Here is a 24,280-nt window from a genome sequence, read left to right as displayed (position 1 = left end):
CATTCAAACTTAAACATCCCACCAGTACGGAGGTCTGTGGACAAGGTTTAGCAGCAGTAAATTATTCATACTACCAGCCTTAATGTCCCTTATCTGCACTGGATACATTACACAAGGTGATGCTATATCCCTCTGTAAGAAATGTGTTAATTAAAAATTTACCTTGAATGCAATTCGTGTAACACTTTTTTTTTTTTTTTTTCATTTTGGAAAACCTGCTTGGCATAATTTATGAATTTTTGTGCAAAACAGATTTTAATGTAAATCTGAGCTATTTCACACTTTTTTTTTTTTGGTAAATAAATAAAACGATGCATTGCCTGGCCAAAAGAAGTCACTGGACTTAAATTAAGAGCCTTTGATTGGATAATTACTGCAGTGATTTATTACCAGCTGAAACATATTAATCAGTCTTTTAACACTAACTGATGCAGTGAGTAGCTTCTCCTTTCTTAAAAAAAAAACAGGTCAGAAAGATGTATCCTGTGCTCATGGAAAAAAATGTTACTGTTTCAGAAGGGTCAAATTACTGGCCTGCATGCATCAAACAAAACAACTACAGAGGTTTCTTAAATTACTGAAATTGGATAAAGAACTGTCCAATGCATTATTTAAACCCTAAAAGGATAGTGGTGAACTGTCAGCTTTGTGGTCAGGGAAAAAATATTGACTGACCATGATTGGAGATCACTTAAATGTTTGAAATCAGTGTGAGAGATAAATAACACTAGAACTCATGCCTATTTTAATAGTGAAAGTAAAAGCATTTACACACAATGTGACAAGAGCTCACAGGATTAGGACTAACCAGCTGTGCGGCCATAAGAAAACCAGTTGTTAGTGAAACTAATTGGAACAAGTCTTTTTATGTTCCCTAGCCAACTGAAGATTGGACTCTGAAGCAGTGGAAAAATGTCATGTCATCTGAATCCAAATTTACCCTATCCCAGAGTAATAGGCATGTCAGGGTAAGGAGGGAAGTGCATAAAGCGATGTACCCATCATGAATAGTGGCTATTGTACAAACCTCTAGAAACAGTTATGATCTGAGGTTGCTATAGTTTAACAAGTCTAGGCTCAGCAGTGTTATAAGGCAATAAAATCAAGTCAGCTGAACTACCTGACTACTGAATGACCAGGTTTTCACATCAATTGACTTTTTTTTCCCTTCCCTAATGGCACAGGCATATTCCAAGATGACAATGCAAGGATTCCCCTGGCTCAAATTCTGAAAGCAATTCAAGGAGCATGAGGGATCATTTTCACACATGAATTGGCCTCCAGAAAGTCCTGACCTTAACCCCATTGAAAGTCTTTGGGATGTGCAGGAAAAGGCATTTTGCAGGAGGTTCGACTCTCCCGTTGTTAATACAAGCTCTTGGGGGGGGGGGATAATGCAACTCCGAATGGAAATAAATGTTGCAGACAGTTGTTGAAACAATGCTTTTGTCAATCTGCATGAGCATTCAGTTCATCTATCCGTTATCCACAAGTGCTTATCCTGTGCAGGGTCACAGGCAAGCTGGAGCCTATCCCTGCTGTCGTTGGGCAAGAGGCAGGGTACACCCTGGACAAGTCACCAGATCATCGCAGGGCTGACACATAGAGACAACCATTCACACTCTCGTTCACACCAACGGTCAATTTAGAGCCACCAGTTAGCCTAACCTGCATGTCTTTGGACGAGGGGGGGATAACCAGAGCACCTGGAGGAAACCCACGCAGACATGCAAACTCCACACAGAAAGACCCCTGGGCTCAAACCCGGAACCTGCTTACTGTGAGGCGACAGTGCTAACTACTGTGCCACCCTGCATTCAGTTCATTTTTTCAACAATCCCTGAAGGTTATGGGTGATAAGGGATCTCAAATTTCTAATCAAGGCTAAGGTATTGAAAGAGTTTTCAGCAAAATAATGCCAAACTACATTCTGTATACATTACAACTGCATGGCTCTGTAATGAGTCCAGGTGCTAAACTGGCCTGCCTGCAGTTTAGACCTGTCTCCTATTGAAAATATCTGGTGCATTCCTCCAATTAACTGAATCCTTTAATTGTAATAGATGGTTGAATTATAATAAAGAGTGAAATACCCAAATCCCTTCCTATCAGGAACATTAAGTAGTTCCATAATTTTCTGACACAGTTGTTTATAAACTGGAGATCTCCAGCCCATCTTTGCTTCTCAAAGACTAGGCCTTTCCTGGATACTGATTTTGTACCAAACCATGATCAGAATCACCTGCTGACATCACCCATTCGTAAATCACATTAATTGTTTTACCTCATTACTAGCCCTAAATTGCCCCATCCCAATTTTTTGGAATGTGTTGCAGGCCTGAAAAACAGGAAATTTTTTTTTTTAATGAACTTGACCAGACAAAACATGAAATATTTTGGACTCGTACTGTCTGCAATGAAATACAAGTCATAATAAATTTAGGAAATCACTACTTTTTATTTTATTTGCATTTTCCATACCATCCCAACTTTTTCTGATTTGGGGTTGTACAGACAATGCAAGCTTCTTTTATAAAGTATAAATAGGAGATTACACAAAATTCCAGATACGTTAATCATACAAAGCACCGCTTTCCACGGATCTCAGATGCTTTCTTGGAACAGAAAGGAAGACCAACAGAACAAAGAGTTAGAAAATTATTGAAGTGTTGGTTTTTGATCCATCAGCAAGATCTGAGTCACTCATTTTTCTCCATGTATTCTTCCAGTCTGAAAAGCCATTCATCCCAATACTGCACCACTTGGTCCGCTTTCAGGAAGTGATAGTGGGCTGGTGAGCCATCTTTGTAGGCAACCACAATCAATCCACTGTCCACCTGCAGATGGAGACAAACATTTGGAGTTTAACTGTATTAACACCTGTAAATTGGGTGGGGGGGGTATTAGCTCATGCAAATATGAATTGATATACCTGGTAGTTGTAGTTTTTGTCACTGTTTAAGGCTCCAATGTAGGCAGCCACCTGCAAGGGGTTGTCATACGTGTTGTAAAGGAAAGGTTTTGGCTTTTCTGATGTCTTCCACTCTATGACACACAGTGAATTCCTGTATATTAAAAAAGGAAAATTGTTGTTTATGGTAAAAGCTGAAACGTCAACAAAAAAGTGCTGTTATGTGATGTACACTACAAACCCGCTATAATGAACTCCTTAGGGGGTGTCCAAATAGTTTGTAATACTGAAATGGACCCACTTGTTACACCAAACACTCACTATTACCAACTGTGTTTAATTTATATTTACACATAATTCACTTACACATTTACAGAGTAAATGTCACTTTTCAATGCCATAAAAATGTGAATACAATAAACTTTGTAAAGGTACATGTGGCAGTGAGGGCGTGGCCAAGTTTCAACCGTGCACAACAAGGAGTGAGGTTGAACAAGCAGGTAACGTGAGGAGTTCATCACAGTTCACTGACTGAGTTAAAAGATCACAAATGGAGGTGAGGATTTTTTCATCTGTTAGAGAAATGATGGAGGTTACCGGTGTATCACTGTCAATGTCTACCCACTGACTCATGATGTTTTCTAAGGGCCTCTGCATGCTCTTGCGACAAGGCTTTCGCAGATAGCTTTTCGCAGACAGTTGTAATTTATCGTAGAGCGGGGAGTAATAGGCGTGCGCGATGTTATTCACCGGGTCCATAACGCAAGGGGGCGCGAAGTCGCTAGGAGTAGTTGGTGGGTGTGGTTAGTGGAGTGTTTATCCTCCGGGTACTTATAATGACTAGAACTGGAGTCGTATAGATGTACGTACTTCCTCACTTCCTCGATCAACCGCTCTTCGTGCTGCTCCATCTTCACTCGTGTTTTTAAAAATGGCGGTCGTGAACACAAACCAAACCGGGAAAGTAGAGAAGCGGAAGTGCGTGTACAGCGGATGTAGAGTGGACCAATCAGAGCTCTCTTGTCTGTGAGGCTTCTGCAGTGGTCACAATTTTTGGGAGGTGCGCGCAGAGCGTCTGCGAAGGGGGGGGGCTACGCAGACGCTATCTGCGAGGACTGGGTTGTTAGCATAAATTGGCCTTAAGTCTTCAGCATTCAGTTCATTCATGTGCTGCAAATCACCAACGATGTCAGCAGTCATTTCATCAGTTTATCAATCCTTTGATCATCATTCTCAATAACTGTTAGTGATTGACACCGAAGTGAACCTAGTTAAGCCTTTATGGCATTAACGCGTATTGTCAACTTGACGGTGGATTTGATTACTTATCTCTGGTATGAAGAGAAGCGCATGGCTCAGTGACTATTTTTTGAAGACTCTGACTCAGTCTTTAAAGTGCATATCATGGGTAAATTCAGGAGCAAGATCAATGTAATTCTATTTTATATTAAACTTTGGTCAAATATCTAACATTCTGCATTCTCTGCAATTTTTTTACCTTGCGCAATACCAGAAAAATTCAGTTGAAATCAAGCCATTTGATCCGAATTCGTCTGCCTCTGAAAAAACTTGGCATTTGGATTTCCCGGCAAACACTGATTTTCGTGACGTTGCATGCGGGACGCCTCCCTCTGAATCCTACGTCAGCACTGGTTTGTTTATGAGAAAACGACCTGGTGGTTTTCTGCAAATTTCTTCGTTATCGCATAATTATTAAAATGGTTAACAGATGTATCATAGGAGGGTGTAGCAACACCGATCTTGTTGGGATTAGTACTCCGTTTCCCAAAAGACCGGACAATGAAAGAAATGGGAGTGCTTGGTCTACACAGGCTGTGCACTGAAACCGTGCAAAGCTCTCACAGCCTGCTGGCGCTTCCGCAGGTAACGTCACGAATCTGGCTCCAGACTCCCTTGGGATTTTTCCAGGCATGTTTTGTTATTTTTTTTTTTTTCTGCTGTAGACAGATGGCCTTGTGCAAAATTACCCTTCTGGAGGAGTGTGTAAAGGGACATTCATATAAAAAAAAAAAAAAGAATTTGGTCCAGGATATGCACTTTAAAGGTGGTGGGACACAAACTTGGTTCATTATATGCAAAAGTTCATAGTAAAAGAGTTCATTATAGGGGGTTTGCAGTGTACTTGGTTACACAATACAAAGAATTCCAGTATTATTGTTACCACCATACCCGTTTATTTTCTTTCAATCGAAGAACTATAGAAGCTTGTGTTCTATAAAACAGTTTTGCTTGGCAATACTACGAGTCAGGAAAAAAAAAAAAAAAAAAACATCTTGGTCAAACTAGCCCCAAGCAGTCAATTTTTTTAATCAATAGCTCACCACTTAACCAGTGACACTTGTTCTAATTTTAAAAATGCTGTACAAAAAACAACCAATTCTCACTTGTACATGGCAACACAATCCACAACGCCCAGGTACTGCAGAGGCTGATGTTGCACAACACTCTCAATGGCTTTCACTCCTGTAACATCTTCCAACCCGTGACTGATACTTTGCAAATACCCAGACACGGTTTCATTTTCATTTAAGGTTTGTTCTCCACTTAAAATTCCTTCAAGAGCGACATGCAATAGTCTCCCCTGTGTGAAAAGATCTAAAAAAAAAAACAAGATGATGACAGGAGAATCATTTCCATCTGGAAGGTTCAACAAGAGGCACACAGGTTTCCATCCAAGTGTTTTACAAATATGAACTAAAGTAAGCTTGAGGAGCTTTTCGGGACGATCCCACTCGAAGTGATTTGGCGTCCTATAAGGATTGGAACTACTAGTTCACATATTGTGACCAAGCACACACATTAAATACGAGTTTCTTTTTTTTTTCAATAATAAACTTATATCATACAATTATTTATGTAAAAGTAAATTTTTTTTTATATTAAATCTCCAACTGTTAACTGTTAACCAGTTAACCTAACCTCCAACAAAGACATGCAGGTTAGGTTAACTGGTGACTCTAAATTGACCGTAGGTGTGAATGAGAGTGTGAATGGTTGTCTGTGGCTCAGCATGCCTGCGATAACTTGGCGACTTGTCCAGGGTGTACCCCGCCTCTCGCCCATAGTCAGCTGGGATAGGCTCCAGCTTGCCTGCGACTATGTAGAACAGGATAAAGCAGCTAAAGATAATGGATGGATGGATGTTTCTGTCAGAATATGTGGTATATGTTGTAATATTTGGTTCAAGTTGGTAGAAGAATCTACCAGTTTGGGAATTTTCCCATCTGTCTTGCCATATTATAAAAGCAACATCTTTGAAACATTTTGCGATGGCAGAAGTGGTAAAAGGGTAATGAATGTCATAATAGGTTTTATTTACAGATCTTTTGGCCAATTTATCAGCCATTTCCTTTAATACCCACATGAGCTGGAACTGAACAAAAAACAACCTCACCACCCATAAGATAAAGCTGGTACATAAGATATCGGAAATCTAATAATTCTGTCATTATCTTCCTTTGGAATTTTTTGTATGACAGACAAGGAATCAGAAAATATCACACTTTGAAAGGGAGGTTTATCAATAAGAAGTTCCAAAGCCTTTGTAATTGCTAGTAACTCAGCTCTAAAAATAGTACCATTTGAGATGTTAATCTTTTTGAATGTTTAGACTTGGAATTACAATGCCAAGTGAAGCAAGAGACAAGAAAAGGGAATAATTGTGTTTCCAGTAGTTAACGTCAGGCAAATATTTGAGGGAACAAGTGTTATTAAATTTAAAAAGTGCCTTCCAAACCTCATCTCATCATCTCTAGCCGCTTTATCCTGTTCTACAGGGTCGCAGGCAAGCTGGAGCCTATCCCAGCTGACCACGGGCGAAAGGCGGGGTACACCCTGGACAAGTCGCCAGGTCATCACAGGGCTGACACATAGACACAGACAACCATTCACACTCACACCTACGATCAATTTAGAGTCACCAGTTAACCTAACCTGCATGTCTTTGGACTGTGGGGGAAACCGGAACACCCGGAGGAAACCCACGCGGACACGGGGAGAACATGCAAACTCCACACAGAAAGGCCCTCGCCGGCCACGGGGCTCGAACCCGGACCTTCTTGCTGTGAGGCAACAGCGCTAACCACTACACCACCGTGCCGCCCTGCCTTCCAAACCTATGATTTCTAATTTCACTTATAGTCGGGCAATATTTATTTATATTTGGAGGCTACTTTGCAAAATTTGCCAAGTCTTGTTTTTGGTAATAATATACAAGTTCAGATATAAATCCATTCTTGTAATGTTTGGAGGCTGCTGTTTCATAGCTAATTATGCAGGGGAACTTTGCGCAGAAAAAGAGCCCTGAAACCACATATAGGAAATTGGCATAAAAGTATTACATCATTAATATGCAATTATCATATCCATAATAGGTATTATTTGTGGCACACAACCTTTTTACTCAGGTCAAAAGCATGGTTCATCAGTTGAAGACAAACTGAAGCCAGTCTTCTGTCTTAAAGCTCCAGTTCTGGAAGCTCTACTTGAGCTCAGGAAAATGCAACTGTAAGAAGGAGCTGTGGCTGCCAGAAACATCAACTGCCATGTACAGACCTTTGTGGATGTGGTGATGCATGCCAAAACAGAACAACAGACAGCCCAGCAGATACAGAGGAAACTGACATTGTCTAGTTGTGAAAGTGACATTGTCTACTTTTGAAAATAGTCCAGTGGCTGTTCTGGTCATAATGTGTTACCAATAACTGCTTTTATCTTCGTGTTGTGTGTTTGAATGCTTAGGCAAAGTGTTACTTCTTGATGTAGTTTGGACATAAAAAAAAAAACAGAAACTGCTAGCAGCTTAGTAATAAATGTATCACAGAAAATTCTGAAATGAGAGATTGTGAGCTGAGTTCTGGAATGTAGATAAGCTATAAATATTCTCAAGTTCTGTAGCAATAGTGTAAAATATTTCTGGCTTTTTATGCTCTCTATGTACTTAAACATCTCATTTTAAACTTAACTTGATATCATGTAAATGCATGATTTCTATTCACATAAAGTTAGTAAATGGGTAATTTAAAAAAATAAAAATAAAAAATACAGATGTTATAATGGACAGCCTTTGTCACCGGTTCTGTTCATAACTTTTATGGACAGAATTTCTAGGCACAGAGATGCCTACCCCAAATTTTGAATTTCGGTATTCTTGAAAACATTTTTCAGTATTTTGGAATGACTTTCAGTAACATTAATTTATGCGCATTTCCATTATAAAGAGGTGTATATGGAGCACTTGCATGTGACGTCACAGCCAATCCAGATTGTGACAGACGCCATCTTGTCGGTCAAACGCCATATTCCGCCTTCTACTTCTGGTTCTACTTCTGCTTTTACTTCTACCTTTTCTTCTGGAAAAACCTACTATATACAATTCTACTACAACGGCTGCAGCTACAAGCTCTCCCTACCTGTGCACGTTTTTTGCATGTATTTTTGCGTGTTGTTCGTCTGTACCGGACTTCAATATCCACTACAACCGTATGGACTTACTGGACATGGGTTTCCAGCAGAAAATGACGGTTTGTAGCGATTTCCATCGCATGCACAACATTCCGGACGAGAAAAAAAAAAAAAACATTCCGGACGAGATAGCGAGACCAGCAGGGTCTCCGTGGATTGTTATCGGAAGCAAAGCGAAGGAGGCGGCGCCGGGAGCGGAAGCAAAAGCGAGGCTGCAGAGCCGGCCTGTTGACTAAGCTCAGAAAACAGCCACTCAAACCTCCACTGCTAAGCCTCTACCTCTCCAACACCAGATCCATGTAAACAAGACGGACAATTTGGAATTACCTTATTCTATTCTATAATCGGCTGGTCAGTGCTATACTCAATACTTAAGTGACTTACCCATCCAATGAGGATTCTTGGTTACAAGATGCCACATCTGAGCCGCTGACAAATCCTGAATTTCTGTAAAGATAACTGTCCAGAGATTTATAGGCACGCAGTGCTTCACCACTGAACAGCGAGGGAAAGTTAATGAGGTAATTATACACGTCTGGGTATTCCGCTGGCAGTTCAACATCCGGTCGTGAAAACTCCGTCCGATAAGCCATAAGGGTCACAAATCTGTAGATCATTTATTTTAGACATATATCTAGTTATCTGTTCATTAGAAAAATGAGCCGTGTAGTCCGTCAGTTGAAATTGATCCATTCTGTACACGAGTGCAGCAGTATTCAGCGGTGTTTTTGACCGACAAGATGGCGGTTGTGTACTTTCCGGTCACGTGACTGCAAGATCTCTATACCAATATGTTTAACATTTAAATTATTAAAAAGTACTGTTTTGTGTGAATTGAACAAACAAAACGCGAGCAGCCATCTCAATTGAATTTCCACTCAACAAATTTCTAGAGCATACAATTTATCACATTTTTCTAAATACAATAGTGTTCCCTGTTTGCAGACATTACGGTTGACTACCAATCATTGGTATTGAATGTAACTCCTCAAAAGTATTATATTATATTGCCTGGCAAAATGTTCTACCTGTTAACGGATTCTAATAAAATTTTTAAAAAATTTCTTATTTCATGCCAAAGAGAGTCCGACATTATCTTAATGTCCCAATATATAAACACTTCAGCATAATGCTTCAGAAGAGACATTGAATAAAATGCCATTTATAATTGTATTTAAAACAGTGGAATGATCCATTTTTTGCCACAATCCCAACAACACTAATCATAAAATTCTGTTTTTGATCATACTACATGTACATTTGTACTTGCAACACTGAAAAGACTTTGAATTAAAGAAGTACAGCCAGTGTGTGATATTTCAGTGAATAAAAATCATACACGTAAAAAGAAACTGAATAAGTTTAACTTACATTTCATGGCACTAAGGCTACGTTCACACTGCAGGCTGAAGTGACTCAAATCCGATCTTTTCGCCCATATGTGACCTGTATCCGATCTTTTATTGACAATATGAACGACACAGATCCGATTTTTTCAAATCCGACCCAGGCCGTTTGGATATGTGGTCCTAATTCCGATTCCTATCCGATCGTTTCATATGCGACTTCAGTCTGAACCGCCAGGTCGCATTCATCCGACTTACACGTCATCAACAAGCCACAAACGTCACTATTCTGCGCTGAAGTAGGCGGCGAGTCTCTCAAAAAAAAAGTTACAACAACATGGCGCATAATCACGGGTGCAGATAGAGGGTGGGATTCGTCCCACCCAGATTTAAATTCACTTCGTTCGGTCCCCCCCACTTATGGACCCTTTTCACGTGACGTCACGACAAACGCGGCCGCCATTTTGGACATGTACTACCAGTAGTTTACCACAGCCAACATTGAGGAACGGCAGCAAAGAAAGTGTTTATTTTCAGCAAGACTTCCATCATGCCACTATATTGTTGTGCACCTGGAGGTAGTAACCATCAACAAACAAGGCAAGGGTTATCATTTTATCAGATCCCGGTAGATGCTGACCGACGGAGAAGATGGATAGCGGCATACCAACGCTTGTGCAGTGACCACTTTGTTGGAGGTAAGACGAATAAAATTAGCCAGAAAAGGCATTACATTGCTGTTAACATTCTGTGGCGGCGAGTGTGTAACCAAATAGGCTAAAATAACCCATTGTAACCTCTTTTTTTCTTCTGTAGTAGCTATTAGCTAGCGTTGTGTTCCTTTGCTGTTGGTAGACTGTAGGACAGATCAGAGGCAGTGTCCTACAAACAGCGCTTAATTTGAGGGGGAGCAAGCCGGAGCGCGCTCCGGAACCTCGGGCGTTGGCTCCGGCAGCTATTTACACTGGATCCGGTGATCTGACACCTCTTTTGACTATGTAACAAAAAATAATAATAATAATAATAATAATAATTAAATAAATGCAAGTTTATTTAGTGTTAATGTCTGATTTTGATATCTGTCTTGTTGGTGATTTCTCTCATGAAACGACATCCACAAAATATCTGCAGATGAACTTAATTTGCAGTGTTATTACAAAACATGCCCAGAAGCGCAGCGCCGCGCCCCCCTCCCCTCTCCTCTTTTTTTCCGCACCGGAGCCACTCATCCTCTGCGCTCCGGACCTCCCACTTTACAAATTAAGCACTGCCTACAAATAAGTGTTCAAAACAAGAGGAACATGTATTTGTCTCTTAAATCCAGGCCGTTCCCTGTAATCTGTCACAATGGTTGGAGAAAGTAATGGCAAATAGTGAGTGCACAAACCGTAGAAGGTAAACTGTACACAGCGCCAGGGCAGTGTGATGGTATGTCTACTTTTAGATTGTGTTAGCTTATCAATGAACACACTCGTCACTCGACGAGTTTCACGTCTTTACGACGGATACTTAAATGTGTGTTAGGTATTATTGTTGCAGTCTAAGCAGTCATTGTAGCAGCTAGATGAGCGAGAACCGAAAGGGTCTGTGCCATAAACCGTTATTTCTGTACGGCGTTGCTAATGTGTCGTTACTGTTATTTCTCCCTCTGCTCGCCCTGTAAATGCCCTACGTCGCTGGATAGCGAAGGTGTTTTCTGTATCTCGCTCCTTTTTCTTGTATGTTCTCCGTTTGTCGCCTTCCTCGCATTCAAACCAATTCGAGCCGAAGTCCGCTACATGTCCAAAATGGTGGTCGCGTTTACGAAGGTCACGTGACTGAAAAGGGTCTATAGGGAGGAAAAAACGTCTATGCTGTCTTTCTTTGCATAAGGCAAACCTCACGGAAAAATCAAAAGACTAATTACCATTCGGTTTATTGAGGTGCACGGCAGTGTATACATATTGCAACAACTCACATAAAACAAAACAAAGACTGATATTCGGTTGGTTGAGCTGCGCAGACTGCACAGGTTGCGAGCTCGAGCTTGGTTGCTATGGTAACCCACAACAAGTTTGACAGGCATATCGGGGTTGGTTTGCTGGCAGCTTTGTCCCCCCCAGTTTTTTGTCCCCCCCAGTTCAAAAAACGTATCTGCGCCCCTGCGCATGACATCAATGCGAGGGACGCTTCGGGCTGTGAAGGTTCTGAATCTTCTCAATAGAAGGACGCAGAGGTTAGGGAGCTGATTTCCATTTGGGGGGATACAGCTATTCAAGCTAGATTGGATGGGTCATACCGCAACCGGGCGGTTTTACTTACGTAAACACTGGCCATGCTCACTGCGTGTGACATCGTCGTATCCTGCAGTGCGCATGCGGAACACTTTTAGGTCGCTTTTCGTTCATACTGAGGATCACATACAAGTCGCATATATTTGTTAATGTGAACGACCTCACAAAAAAAATCGGATTTCACAAAAAAATCGGAATTGAGCATTAAGCCTTGCAGTGTGAACGTAGCGTAATTGGCAAGTTCAACTCCAAGCATAGGTCAACCATCACTGCTTCAGCACGTGTCACGTTCCGTGTCTTTTCATCCACAGATTTCGTAAAAAAATGCTGGATACCCCCAGATTTACTTTCCGCCTGACTCGCCATTTCAGCATACTCCATATGTTTTCTGGAGCTGACATGCCGCCTGCAGTCATCGCGACCACCATGTTAATGTCAGTTCTACACAGTTTGCAGTGCGCGTATCCATTGCCCTTTTGACTGGGTGTAATGCACGGCCATTCTACCGCATATCGTGGGAGGAACACCTGAGACCTGTGCTTCACTTGTCCCGATACTGAGCGTTTCATTTCCACCATTGAGAAGCAGCACCATGCGTGTGTGATGCCGAGCGAAAATTGAGGTATTTCACCTGACGTCACAGGGTCACGTGACGCCCCGGTGTCCGCCGTTTTGAACGTCAAGCTACATACTAACGCTGCAGACAGAGAGGGAGAACCAGCTTGAAAAAAAACGTGTTACAGACACCTAGAATAGATTAATTTGTCAGTAAGCACTCTATAAATAACCATGGTGTTTGCTTGTTGTGCTGTGGGCTGCCACAACAGACAGGGACAGCGTGCAGGACGCTCCTTTTACCGGTTTCTAGTGATGGGAATTTCGGCTCTTTTGGCTCTTCTTACTATAAGGAGCCAGCTCTTTCGGCTCCCAAACGGCTCCTGAGATTTTATTTTTGATTTAATTGCTGCAATTAACTAGTTAATTAATTACATTATTATTTATATTTTATCAATAGGATGTTTTCCATTTTATTTTTTAGTTTTTGTAGCCATTGTAAAGCTTTGTAAAGTATAGCAGTGTAACAATGTTCTAGCTATAGAAATAAAACTTACTTACCAATTAATAAATTATTTTCTCACAAACATAATGCAAAACTGTGTTATATTACCAATATAAAATACGCAGCTGATTTTCCCCTCCTCAGGTGCCTCACAGACTCCTCTCCCCTGCGCTCCACAGCTTTAAGCATTACACCAATTTTCCTATTTTCGCAGCTGTGAATGACATCAACCCCCCCAACCAAAAAAAGTAGGCGTACACCATGCTACTTTTTTCCTTTGAATGGTAATAGACAACACAAAGACGCAATCGGACAGCAACTTTTTTTGTGAAAGTCTCTCTCTCTGAGGCACCCAAGGACAAAAAACTAATTCGGCTCCCCGACTCGGCTCCCACCGAAGAGCCGGCTCCCGTCGTTCACTTCAAAGAGCCGGCTCTCTGAACCGGATCGTTCGCGACTGACACATCACTACCGGTTTCCTACTGACCCAGACAAGAGGGCCAAATGGATTGCAGCTGTGAAGAGACAGGATTGGGAGCCAACAGAGTACTCCAGACTTTGCAGTGATCATTTCATTTCAGGTTCGTTTATCAGTTAACGCAATTTTGATAAAATATATAGCAAAATATTAAATGGGTCAGTGTTTGTTAACCCATCTGAGCAGTGAAACAAGGCAGTGTTAATTTGTCCAGGGTTGCATATAGCAGACATCAGACATAAAACGCAATAACAGAGGCTAGAAAGAAACGGGACACAGAAATAAATAAACAGAGCTCCATACCAAGGCTGGGTACAGTGTTTGTGATAAAAGACAGATCCAATTTAACACGAATCAAAGCTTACTTTCTTGTTAAAATGTGCAAAGGTCTCCACCATCTCATACCGCCTTGCACTGAAGGACTTAAGCGTGCTGTCCAAAATGGCTGCGTCACGTGACTTGGTCACGTGGGTGAAATACCTCAATAGTGCGAACAAATGTGCGGAATCTGCGCATGTCACACACAGCACGTGCGGTTGTCGTAAAAATAAATAGCCGTGAATTGCGCATGGATTGAAAAAGTCGCTTGGACATTTAAAAACAACTCACTGGAATTTGTTAAGACTTTATAATAATTCCGTACAGAATAACACTGTTTGCCGTAACATCGTATTTACGTAACTTTTCCGTACAAAATATGGCCAATCCGTACTAGTAGGCATCTCTGTAGGCACAGCCAAGGGGCGGAGGGTGTCTGGTTTGGTGGCATCACGATCATGTCTCTGCTTTTTGCGGATGATGTGGTCCTGTTGGCTTCATCAATCTGTGACTTACAACGTGCGCTGGGATGATTTGCAGCACCTCCAATTCCGTGGCCATGGCGCTCAGCCGGAAATGGGTGGAGTTGCTACCTAAAGTGGAGAAGATTAAGTATCTCAGGGTTTTATTCAAGAGTGAGGGTAAGGGGGAGCGGGAGTTGGACAGAAGGATCGGGGCAGCGTCAGCAGTGATGTAGATGCTAAACCGGTCTGTTGTGGTAAAGAGAGAGCTGAGCCAAAAAGCAAAGCTCTCAATTTACTGGTCCATCTACATTCCCACTCTCACCTATGGTCACGAGCTATAGGTAGTGACCGAACGAATGAGATCGCGGATACAAGCAGTAAAAATTTGTTTTCTCCGCAGGGTGGCTGGGCTCTCCCTTAGAGAAAGGGTGAAAAGCTTGGTCATTCGGGAGAGACTCAGAGTAGAACCGCTGCTCCTCCACATCGAAAGGTCAGTTGAGGTGGTTCAGGCACCTTGTTAGGATGCCCCCGGACACCTCCCAAGGGAGGTTTTCTGGGCATGCCCCACCGGGAGGAGACCCTGGGGCAGACCCAGGACATGCTGGAGAGATTACATCTCTCGGCTGGCCTGAGAACACCTCGGTATAACCCCTGGAAGAGCTGGTGGAGGTGGTCAGGGAGAGGGAAGCCTGGGCTACTCTGCTTAAGGCCAATTTATGCTGACAACCCAGTCCTCGCAGATAGCGTCGCAGACAGTGTCTGCGTAGCCCCCCCCCCCCCACCTTCGCAGACGCTCTGCGCGCACCTCCCAAAAATTGTGACCACTGCAGAAGCCTCGCAGACAAGAGGGCTCTGATTGGTCCACTCTACATCTGCTGTACACGCACTTCCGCTTCCCTACTTTCCCGGTTTGGTTTGTTTTCACGACCGGCATTTTTAAAAACACGAGCGACGATGGAGCAGCATGAAGAGCGGTTGATCGAGGAAGTACGTACATCTATACGACTCCAGTTCTAGTCATTATTAAAAAAAAGTTCTAGTCATTATAAGTAACCAGAGGATAAACACTCCACTAACCACACCCACCAACTACTCCTAGCGACTTCGCGCCCCCTTGCATTGTGGCGGTGAATAACATCGCGCACGCCTATTACTCCCCGCTCAACGATAAATTACAACTGTCTGCGAAAAGCTATCTGCGAAAGCCTTGTCGCAAGAGCATGCAGAGGCCTTTAGGCTGCTACCCCCGCGACCCGGATAAGTGGTAGAATACGGATGGATGGATGTTATAATGGACTTAAGTGATACGAATACGTGTTTTGTTTTGTTTTTTAACATGTGATATTTAGCATTTCCTTTTTTTTTGGTGAAAATGGTGATTGCTGACATTACAACAAGTAAAAATAATTTGTTTGGGATGTAAATAAAGGGTTAATACTGAGAAACCAGACTTGGCAAATTTTGCAAAGTAGGTTACATAGACTCCCTGACTATTAGGTTTTCTTGGGCACAAAATAAAATTTCAATAACATCAGGTAAATGGTAGGGCGGCACGGTGGTGTAGTGGTTAGCGCTGTCGCCTCACAGCAAGAAGGTCCTGGGTTCGAGCCCCGTGGCCGGCGAGGGCCTTTCTGTGTGGAGTTTGCATGTTCTCCCCGTGTCCGCATGGGTTTCCTCCGGGTGCTCCGGTTTCCCCCACAGTCCAAAGACATGCAGGTTAGGTTAACTGGTGACTCTAAATTGAGCGTAGGTGTGAATGTGAGTGTGAATGGTTGTCTGTGTCTATGTGTCAGCCCTGTGATGACCTGGCGACTTGTCCAGGGTGTACCCCGCCTTTCACCCGTAGTCAGCCGGGATAGGCTCCAGCTTGCCTGCGACCCTGTAGAAGGATAAAGCGGCTACAGATAATGAGATGAGATCAGGTAAATGGACACCATAGGAGGCCTACTGTTGCTGTATTCTTTGAAGCCTTCCTCTCCAAGCTCTGCAATCTTCCTTTTCTTCCATCTCTCCAAATAAAACGCTTTCTGGGCTGACATTGTCTTTTGGAGTATTCTTGTTACACTTGGTATAGAGGCGTGCTCTGCATCTCTCTGTAAGCTTATCCGAGTCATGCTTCCCTCCACGTTCTCTCCATCAAGGACACGTTTGGCGTCGTTTAACAGAGGCCACGGGTTTCTCAGCGTTCTGCACACGCGGGCTTTGGATTTTACGACAGGGCCGTAAAGCCACTGGTCTTCGTTTTCAATACTTTCTGGAGTCCGCGATCTCGGACACGTGACCGCCTTCAGCAGTGAGGAGTAGTACTCAGAGTCCACATCGCTGTACCGGCTGCTCTTCTTGCGCGCGCGCAAACCGGGGAAGCAGGAGAAGCGTCCCGAGAGCGCAGCGCTCACACTGAACGGCCGCAGCCACGACCTGTAAACACGCATCGGAGCGCCTGCGTTGCGCTAAATCCTGTCTCACAGGGCATTAAATGTGTCACAAACTTTCACTCTTTCAATGGCGTCTTCTTCTTCTTGGCGTTTTATGGCGGTTGGCAAACAACGTTATGGTGCATTATCGCCACCAACTGGTACGGAGTGTGGCTCGGGATATCTAACCATGGATTAGGGGTTTTTTTTTTACTTTTTTTTATTATTATATAAATCCTTTCATTTACAATATACAGTACATCAGACAATATTATCAACCATGGATTAGTTTTGCGTTCATGTGCAGAGTAGGGTTGCCACATCTGAGTTGTAAAAAACCGGGACACATCGGTCGGCGGCCGCGCCTGCGCGCACGTACGAGCGCGGGGGTTGAGGGCTGCGGACACGCACATCTACGATGCCTAAGGCAGCTGGGCCATAGAAGGTTCACGCTGCACGCTACACGTGAAGAACCGGACCCTGGGCCATTAAACTTCATGCTTGGATGTTCACGTGTTGCGTCTGTTCTACTTTGACCGAGTAACCAACAATATGGACTCTTCGGATGACGACGATTGCCTCATTCTGCTTTTACTGAGACAGAGGAAGAGAAAAAGGAACAGAATTTGGAGCCGAGAACACTTCCTTCTGAGAGAAACCCGTGGTGAATTTCACCGAACATTCTATAATCTGCTTGACAATCCCGATGAAGAACTATTTTTCAATTATACCATTCAATTATATTTTTTCTGAAGTTTTCCCCTGAAAGCATAGCGTTATCTCCCTAGACCCGTTCTGATTGGCTGGCGCGGCGGTGACCGCATGCATTGACTGGAATTTCCATCTTCACGCCTAGAAAAAAGTGTGCATGTTCATTTCTCGCTTCACGCGTGAAGTGTGCAGCGTGCAACGTGAACGCCGTTCTATGGCCCAGAGCAAGTCATGCTACGTTTGTCCACTTTTCTTTACACGCGTGTAGCGTGCAGCGTGAACCTTCTATGGCCCAGCTGCCTATGCCTTATGTGAATGTTCACGTTTAAAAATAAAACAGTTCAACTGGTGCAGTTAGGCGTTTAGTTAAAATTCATTTTGTCTTCTTAACCCTTAAATGGGCACTACCACAAATATTATTACAAAAAATAATTTCATATAGGAATGATCTTATTTGGACGCCAATATTTATTTAACAAATATTTAATAGTAGGCTAACCGCCCCCTGAAGAGCATGCATCTTACTTTGAAGCTTTAGGCCAAGTTTTAATTACATACAAAAATAAAAGAAAATACATTTGACTCCATAAACAAGCTTTGACATTTGTCTCTTCATAACAATAGTAGGGGTTAACAGAGTAAACAGTTATTTTTATAGGGATAATCTTTTTTGCCCCCCTCCCTTCTTTATCAGTGCAGGTTTTGAACAATGTTGAATGTCACATGTCTTTTTTTCTTTTTGACAGGTACCGGATCTTCTACTTCATTCTGTCCGACTCCCTCATCGTCTGTCTCTCCTCCCATTCCGTTTCCAAATCAAAATAATACAAATATAATCAATATAATTTCTCTCAGTCTGCTTCGTTGTTGTTTTAGCCTTTTCTCTGGAGAACTGAACTTTAAAAGTTAGACTACCGTATCATACCAAATAGCCCTAATCCTTTGTTTTAATCACAAGAGAGAGGTGCTATGTTATTGGGACAACTGATTTATTCATTTCTCACGCCAGTGTTCAGGCATTCTTTTTTGATATATTTAATGATTTATTTAATGATTCATTTATTGATGAAATTGGCCCAGGCTTTAGAACCAGCCTTTATCAGAATCAGAACATAGGAAGTAGACAGCCAGCCTACTCGCGCACCGACCAAGGGAACTCTCACCTATTGTTTGGTATTACGGTATTCCAGTAGCTTTGATTTCGCGCGGCCGCCGTTGTATTGACCACGATCACCTAGCAACGGCGACTGGCTGCGTGCGCAAACATTCGGTGAGGCCGCACAAGCAGCTGCCTACAATATGCCCGCTTACGTGAAAACTATTAATATGTTAAGTGGCTGCGAGAAACATTAATGATTTGTGTTTATTTCAATGGGGGATAATGTGAGGAAGTAAAAAAACCGGGACAAAACGTGTCCCGGGAAGGTTATTCCATTTTCCTGGACATTTTCCATTTTCCACAAAAAAACCGGGACGTGTGGCAACACTAGCAGAGGCGCATCTTGTCACCAGTCAAGGCAGGCAGCTGCTTGGGGCCCCTGATCCACTAGGTGGCGAAAGAGAGTCGAGATTTGACACTTGCGTTTTGAAAAGTCATTGCGCGTATTAACCTCATCTCATCTCATTATCTCTAGCCGCTTTATCCTTCTACAGGGTCGCAGGCAAGCTGGAGCCTATCCCAGCTGACTACGGGCGAAAGGCGGGGTACACCCTGGACAAGTCGCCAGGTCATCACAGGGCTGACACATAGACACAGACAACCATTCACACTCACATTCACACCTACGCTCAATTTAGAGTCACCAGTTAACCTAACCTGCATGTCTTTGGACTGTGGAGGAAACCGGAGCACCCGGAGGAAACCCACGCGGACACGGGGAGAACATGCAAACTCCACACAGAAAGGCCCTCGCCGGCCCCAGGGCTCGAACTCAGGACCTTCTTGCTGTGAGGCGACAGCGCTAACCACTACACCACCATGCCGCCCCGCGTATTAACCTGCAAATAGAAAATTGTGCCTGTCGTACATAAACCAGCTATTCTTCTAATTACGACGTCAAGAAGAAAATGAAGAGGAGCTATCCACCCGGGAATGTAAAAAGAAAAAAGAGGAAGAGAAGAGAAGAAAGCAAGACAGTGGTAAGTTAGTCGAAATAATAATGAATGATGTAGTGCTATGGTCTTTGGATCTTGAGGACATGGTCACCGCATTTGCACAAGCCAAGGCCCGGAAACAGATACTGTGAAGATATCCCTTACACAAAGGCTAAAAGCCTTTAAAGTTTTTTGTTTTGTTTGTTTGTTTTAATATAATTGGCAATTACCTTGCACTGTCTGTAAAGGCCCGGTCACACAGCACTCCGCGTCTATATCACGTACAAAAAGATACAAAAATCTGGTGGACGTGGTCGTAAGTGGTAATTTTTGGTCAATTTTGGCTTTGCCGTGCTTTGTACGGGGTATGGCCGTCGGCGGCTGTTTCACTGCCATAGCACTGCCAAATCACGGGTAACCGCGGCTCAGCATCGTTGGAAGAGCGGCTTGCTGCGCATATAAAAGCGGTAGGATATGTTGAGCCTGTATCAGTTGGTTCTGTTGGTGCTAGAGCATTAAGATGAGGACATCACAGCGTTGAGGGTTCATGTTCACCCCTTGACATCTAGACTGCAAGTGCCGAGGTCTCAGAAAATTACGGTATTTACATGCCGCAAATCAGAAGTGATGCAGAAGTGATTAGACAGTGATCAATCGAATTTAGAACTTGTTTGAGACGTCGTTTAACGGGCTTAGACAGTGCTATGTACGCGGAAAAATCCATTTCTCAGTGATAAGCCGCTAAACACACGCTATATCCCGTGATACCAACGCGTAACACCCGTCCGATGACCGTGCTCTGCCCGTGATAGACCGCCAAACTTTCGCGTCTTACCACGTCTCCCCAAGTTTTAATAACGGCCGGGACACTGATTATCACGTGTTTTTCACCTGTGTTGCACGTCTTTACCACGTGTGCCGGCCGTGGTTGTCCGCGGTCTAAAGTTTTGAGCAGTCCAAAACTTTTTGCCGCGTCCGACGCCGTTCCGATTTTCCCCTGCGTCCTGTCACGTCTGTATATCGACTGTAACACGTCTTAACTTCGACATCAACACGAACAATATCGTCTGCTTCACGGGAGAGCACTTTTTGACGGGTTTTGGCCGTGATAAAGCCGTAAAGCGCTGTGTGACCGGGCCTTTAAAATGAACAGAAACTTACACTAACTTAAGAAATATAGAAAACGCTGCTCACAAATTGTTGTTTTTATGAAACATTTATGAAAATGCTGACATCTATTTGTAACTTTTTGTAACTTCACTTTTTGTAGCGTGTGAAATAAAAAAAAACATTACTGTTCACAATTTGTTGTTGATTTATTGAACTGCATGTGTTCGTAACTTCACAATTTGTAACTTGTGAAATAAAAAAACTATATTGCTTAGAATTTGTTGATGTTTTATTAAAATAAAGAGTTTGTCCTAGTGAATTTCTGTTGTGTGGGTGGGATGGAGGGGAGGGGGGGGGGGGGGATTTCTGCTTGGGGCCCCACCAGACCCTAGAATCGCCTCTGTTCATGTGCTATGGGAAGATGATATTTTCCAGTTGGGAAGTGGTATTTACCAGTGTGTTGTGTTCACATGCTTTTGTTGTTGTTGACAAATTAAAGATGGTGGACCAGATTCAGAATCAGGCCTGTTATTTGGCTAAAACAATTATAGATTGCCTTGTTCATCAGCTGCAGCAGGAATATGAGTTATCAAAAGTCAAAAAATGCTGAATATTTCCTGATCATGACAAGTAGAGATTTTCTTAACACATTGAATGCCACGCAGTTTTTGGAAATTTGGCTGTAGCCACAATGAGAGTAGCCAGTATCTAGATCATTGTTGGCATTCTTTGGACAGCCACAGAATATTTTGTATTAGGCTATAATATACATATTATAATCAGTGCCGTATTAAGCCAATGCGGTGCCCCTGGGCACTATACCTCAAGTGCCCCCCACCACCACCACCCTGCGCGCACGCGTTCAGTAACCTCCTGCACACACTCACAAACCTTGCCCTTTGCTGTCAAAAATAGTAGCATATACATAAACAATAGTACACATAAACAAGGTCATTCTTCCTCAATGAAAATGTATTAAGTAGGCTACATCAGCCCATCAAATTCACTGAAAACAACCAACGATATGCATGTAGGCATATTGAAATGTCTTATTCAAAAATGAGCAGCATATATTTGTATGTCTCAATAAAAACCTTCAAAGCATCCATACTCTATTCTATCCATATTAAAATGTCTCAATTCAAAATGTGTATCAAGTCAAACGGTATCAGCAATTTAAACAGCATCCATCTATATACAATACAGCATATTCAAATGTGTCAATTCAAAATGTGTATCAATTAAAATAGCATCGATCTAGGCAACATATTCAAATGTCTCAATTCGAAATATAAATTCAAATAACATCCAGTACGGCATATTCAGATGTACAATGTACATCTCATCTCATTATCTGTAGCCGCTTTATCCTGTTCTACAGGGTCGCAGGCAAGCTGGAGCCTATCCCAGCTGACTATGGGCGAAAGGCGGGGTACACCCTGGACAAGTCGCCAGGTCATCACAGGGCTGACACATAGACACAGGCAACCATTCACATTCACACCTACGGTCAATTTAGAGTCACCAGTTAACCTAACCTGCATGTCTTTGGACTGTGGGGGAAACCGGAGCACCCGGAGGAAACCCACGCGGACACGGGGAGAACATGCAAACTCCGCACAGAAAGGCCCTCGCCGGCCCCGGGGCTCGAACCCAGGACCTTCTTGCTGTGAGGCGACAGCGCTAACCACTACACCACCGTGCCGCCCCTACAATGTACATATGTGTATCAATTCAAAGAGTATCTGTTCTGTATGAACCTAGACATGTTCTCCCCATAGCGCAGGATCAGTTGAAATAGAGAAGTGTTCTACCGGCGTCGGCTGCGCTGGGTTGACATCCATAACACCCTCGTCTTCCTTCTCGTCACCATGGTGTGAACTGATCTCTACCTGGCTTAAAGTGGCTTCGCACATATCCTCCTCCCCGGCTTCAGCGCTGGTAGTGACAGCAGTTGTCGATGTTTTTATAAAAAAAACGATCTAACACTGGAACATTTTTAATTGCAGCTACACGCCTGGAGTCTCTTTTTTTAATTTTCTCTTCGCACAACCACTCAATTGATGTCTGTCCATTTTTCATTTCTACCGCGGTTTTTAAAAAAATGATACATTTCACCGTAGGTGGACTGGCTCAACTGACAGGTTGAGGAAAGGGGGGTTAATGGTCACAGGCCACTCTTGCTCAGAATTATGATTATTGTTGTTGTTCTTATGAAATTAGTGTTCATAATGAATCATATATGACTATTTAACAATGTCAAGTGTATAACCATTTTAAGTGTACAAACATTCACGAAAAATATTTTTAAAGTTTCTGTCATGTGGTGCCCCCCCCACTGGCTGTGAGTGGTTAGTGCCCCTGGGCACTGTGCCGCAGGCCCATATAGTTAATCCGGCCTTGATTATAATAATATAATATACATAACATGACTCGTTTAAAAGGTGAGAGTCAGCTTTCCGTAGGTGAAAACCACTTCTTTCTTGGTTCATAAGCTAGTCTTGTACCACTCGCCGCCATGTTGAAAAGGTTAAAGTTCATCTCATCTCGGCAACTCGTGTATCAAAATTTTCTACGAGTTGGAAAATACCACAAGAGGGGGCGTTCATGTGTGCTTTCCATGTCGGCGTTTGGTATACCATATTTCCCATAGCACATGAACGCACCATTACATAGAAGACTAGATTCCTCACCGCGTATTCCAGAACGTCCGCACAGGGCGGCCATCTTACCACAGACAAGGGGGATGAAGACTTACGCAAGCACAGCACAGCACTCACATTATGATTTACAGGAAATCAAAGTACTGACTTTGATGACAATATGATGTGTGTCTGTTTTAATTGTAGATGTTTATATCAGTATGTTTAGTTTTAACTGCACATTGGAGCCTAGTCAAATGAAATTTCAATCTTCTGTGCTAACATATATTGACTTTGACACGATAATCAGCTTTGAATGTTCTTTTTGTAAATGTAAAGCTATCTTTTTATCCTTGGAAGTATAACCACATGTGATTGATTAAATGCTTTTTTTTGTCACAAACTACCATGAGTCGCTGTCACTGTTTTATACTATTACTTACTTGGGCAGTGCATTATGCTATGATGTGAGTTTGCATTTGTTATTATGCTATGATGTGAGTTTGCATTTGTTATTATGCTATGATGTGAGTGCATTAGGTTTTTGAGGTGGATGAAGTATTTCTGAAGTTTCAGAAGTGAGTAAGCTGTTTATTTAACTTTAGCTTCCCCCTACGGCCCTATCACATGATAATAAATTGTATGGTTATTTGTCCTAAGGCCGCAGTTATCCAGAAGTATGCAGTGTTAGGCTTCTCACAGCATAGGAATTTCAGCATGCATCCTGTCTTACAGTCTGTAGTATACTGAAATATTTTCGCCAAGCTATGCGTATTTTTTTAAAACATAAAATGATTATTCATCATTAATATCATAAATACATACTTCCGTTTGTTTGTTTTTATATAATAAACCAAACTGTTTGAATATCGATTGAAATTTGAGGAAGTTACGGTCATCTGAAAAGTACATATCGCTACCAACACAATGTAATGGGTAAGCCAGCTGTCTGAGGTAAGATGGCCGCCATGTGCG

The 24,280-nt window shown here is 42.6% G+C and overlaps 1 protein-coding gene across 1 annotated transcript; it reads right to left on the bottom strand.

The window, feature by feature from the left end:
• Window positions 1-722: 722 nt before the first annotated feature.
• mgme1 (mitochondrial genome maintenance exonuclease 1) lies at window positions 723-16,847 on the bottom strand. The gene is made up of 4 exons (XM_060925524.1): window positions 16,283-16,847; window positions 5,317-5,527; window positions 2,933-3,065; window positions 723-2,837 (listed from the first exon to the last, which is right to left on the bottom strand). Exons 1-4 carry the CDS (start codon window positions 16,764-16,766, stop codon window positions 2,700-2,702), a joined length of 966 nt encoding a protein of 321 aa, XP_060781507.1. The 5' UTR covers window positions 16,767-16,847; the 3' UTR covers window positions 723-2,699.
• Window positions 16,848-24,280: the final 7,433 nt, after the last annotated feature.

Source organism: Neoarius graeffei, chromosome 7 (genome assembly GCF_027579695.1).
Source record: "Neoarius graeffei isolate fNeoGra1 chromosome 7, fNeoGra1.pri, whole genome shotgun sequence".
NCBI classification, from domain to species: domain Eukaryota; kingdom Metazoa; phylum Chordata; class Actinopteri; order Siluriformes; family Ariidae; genus Neoarius; species Neoarius graeffei.
This window is presented reverse-complemented; position numbering and strand designations above follow the sequence as displayed.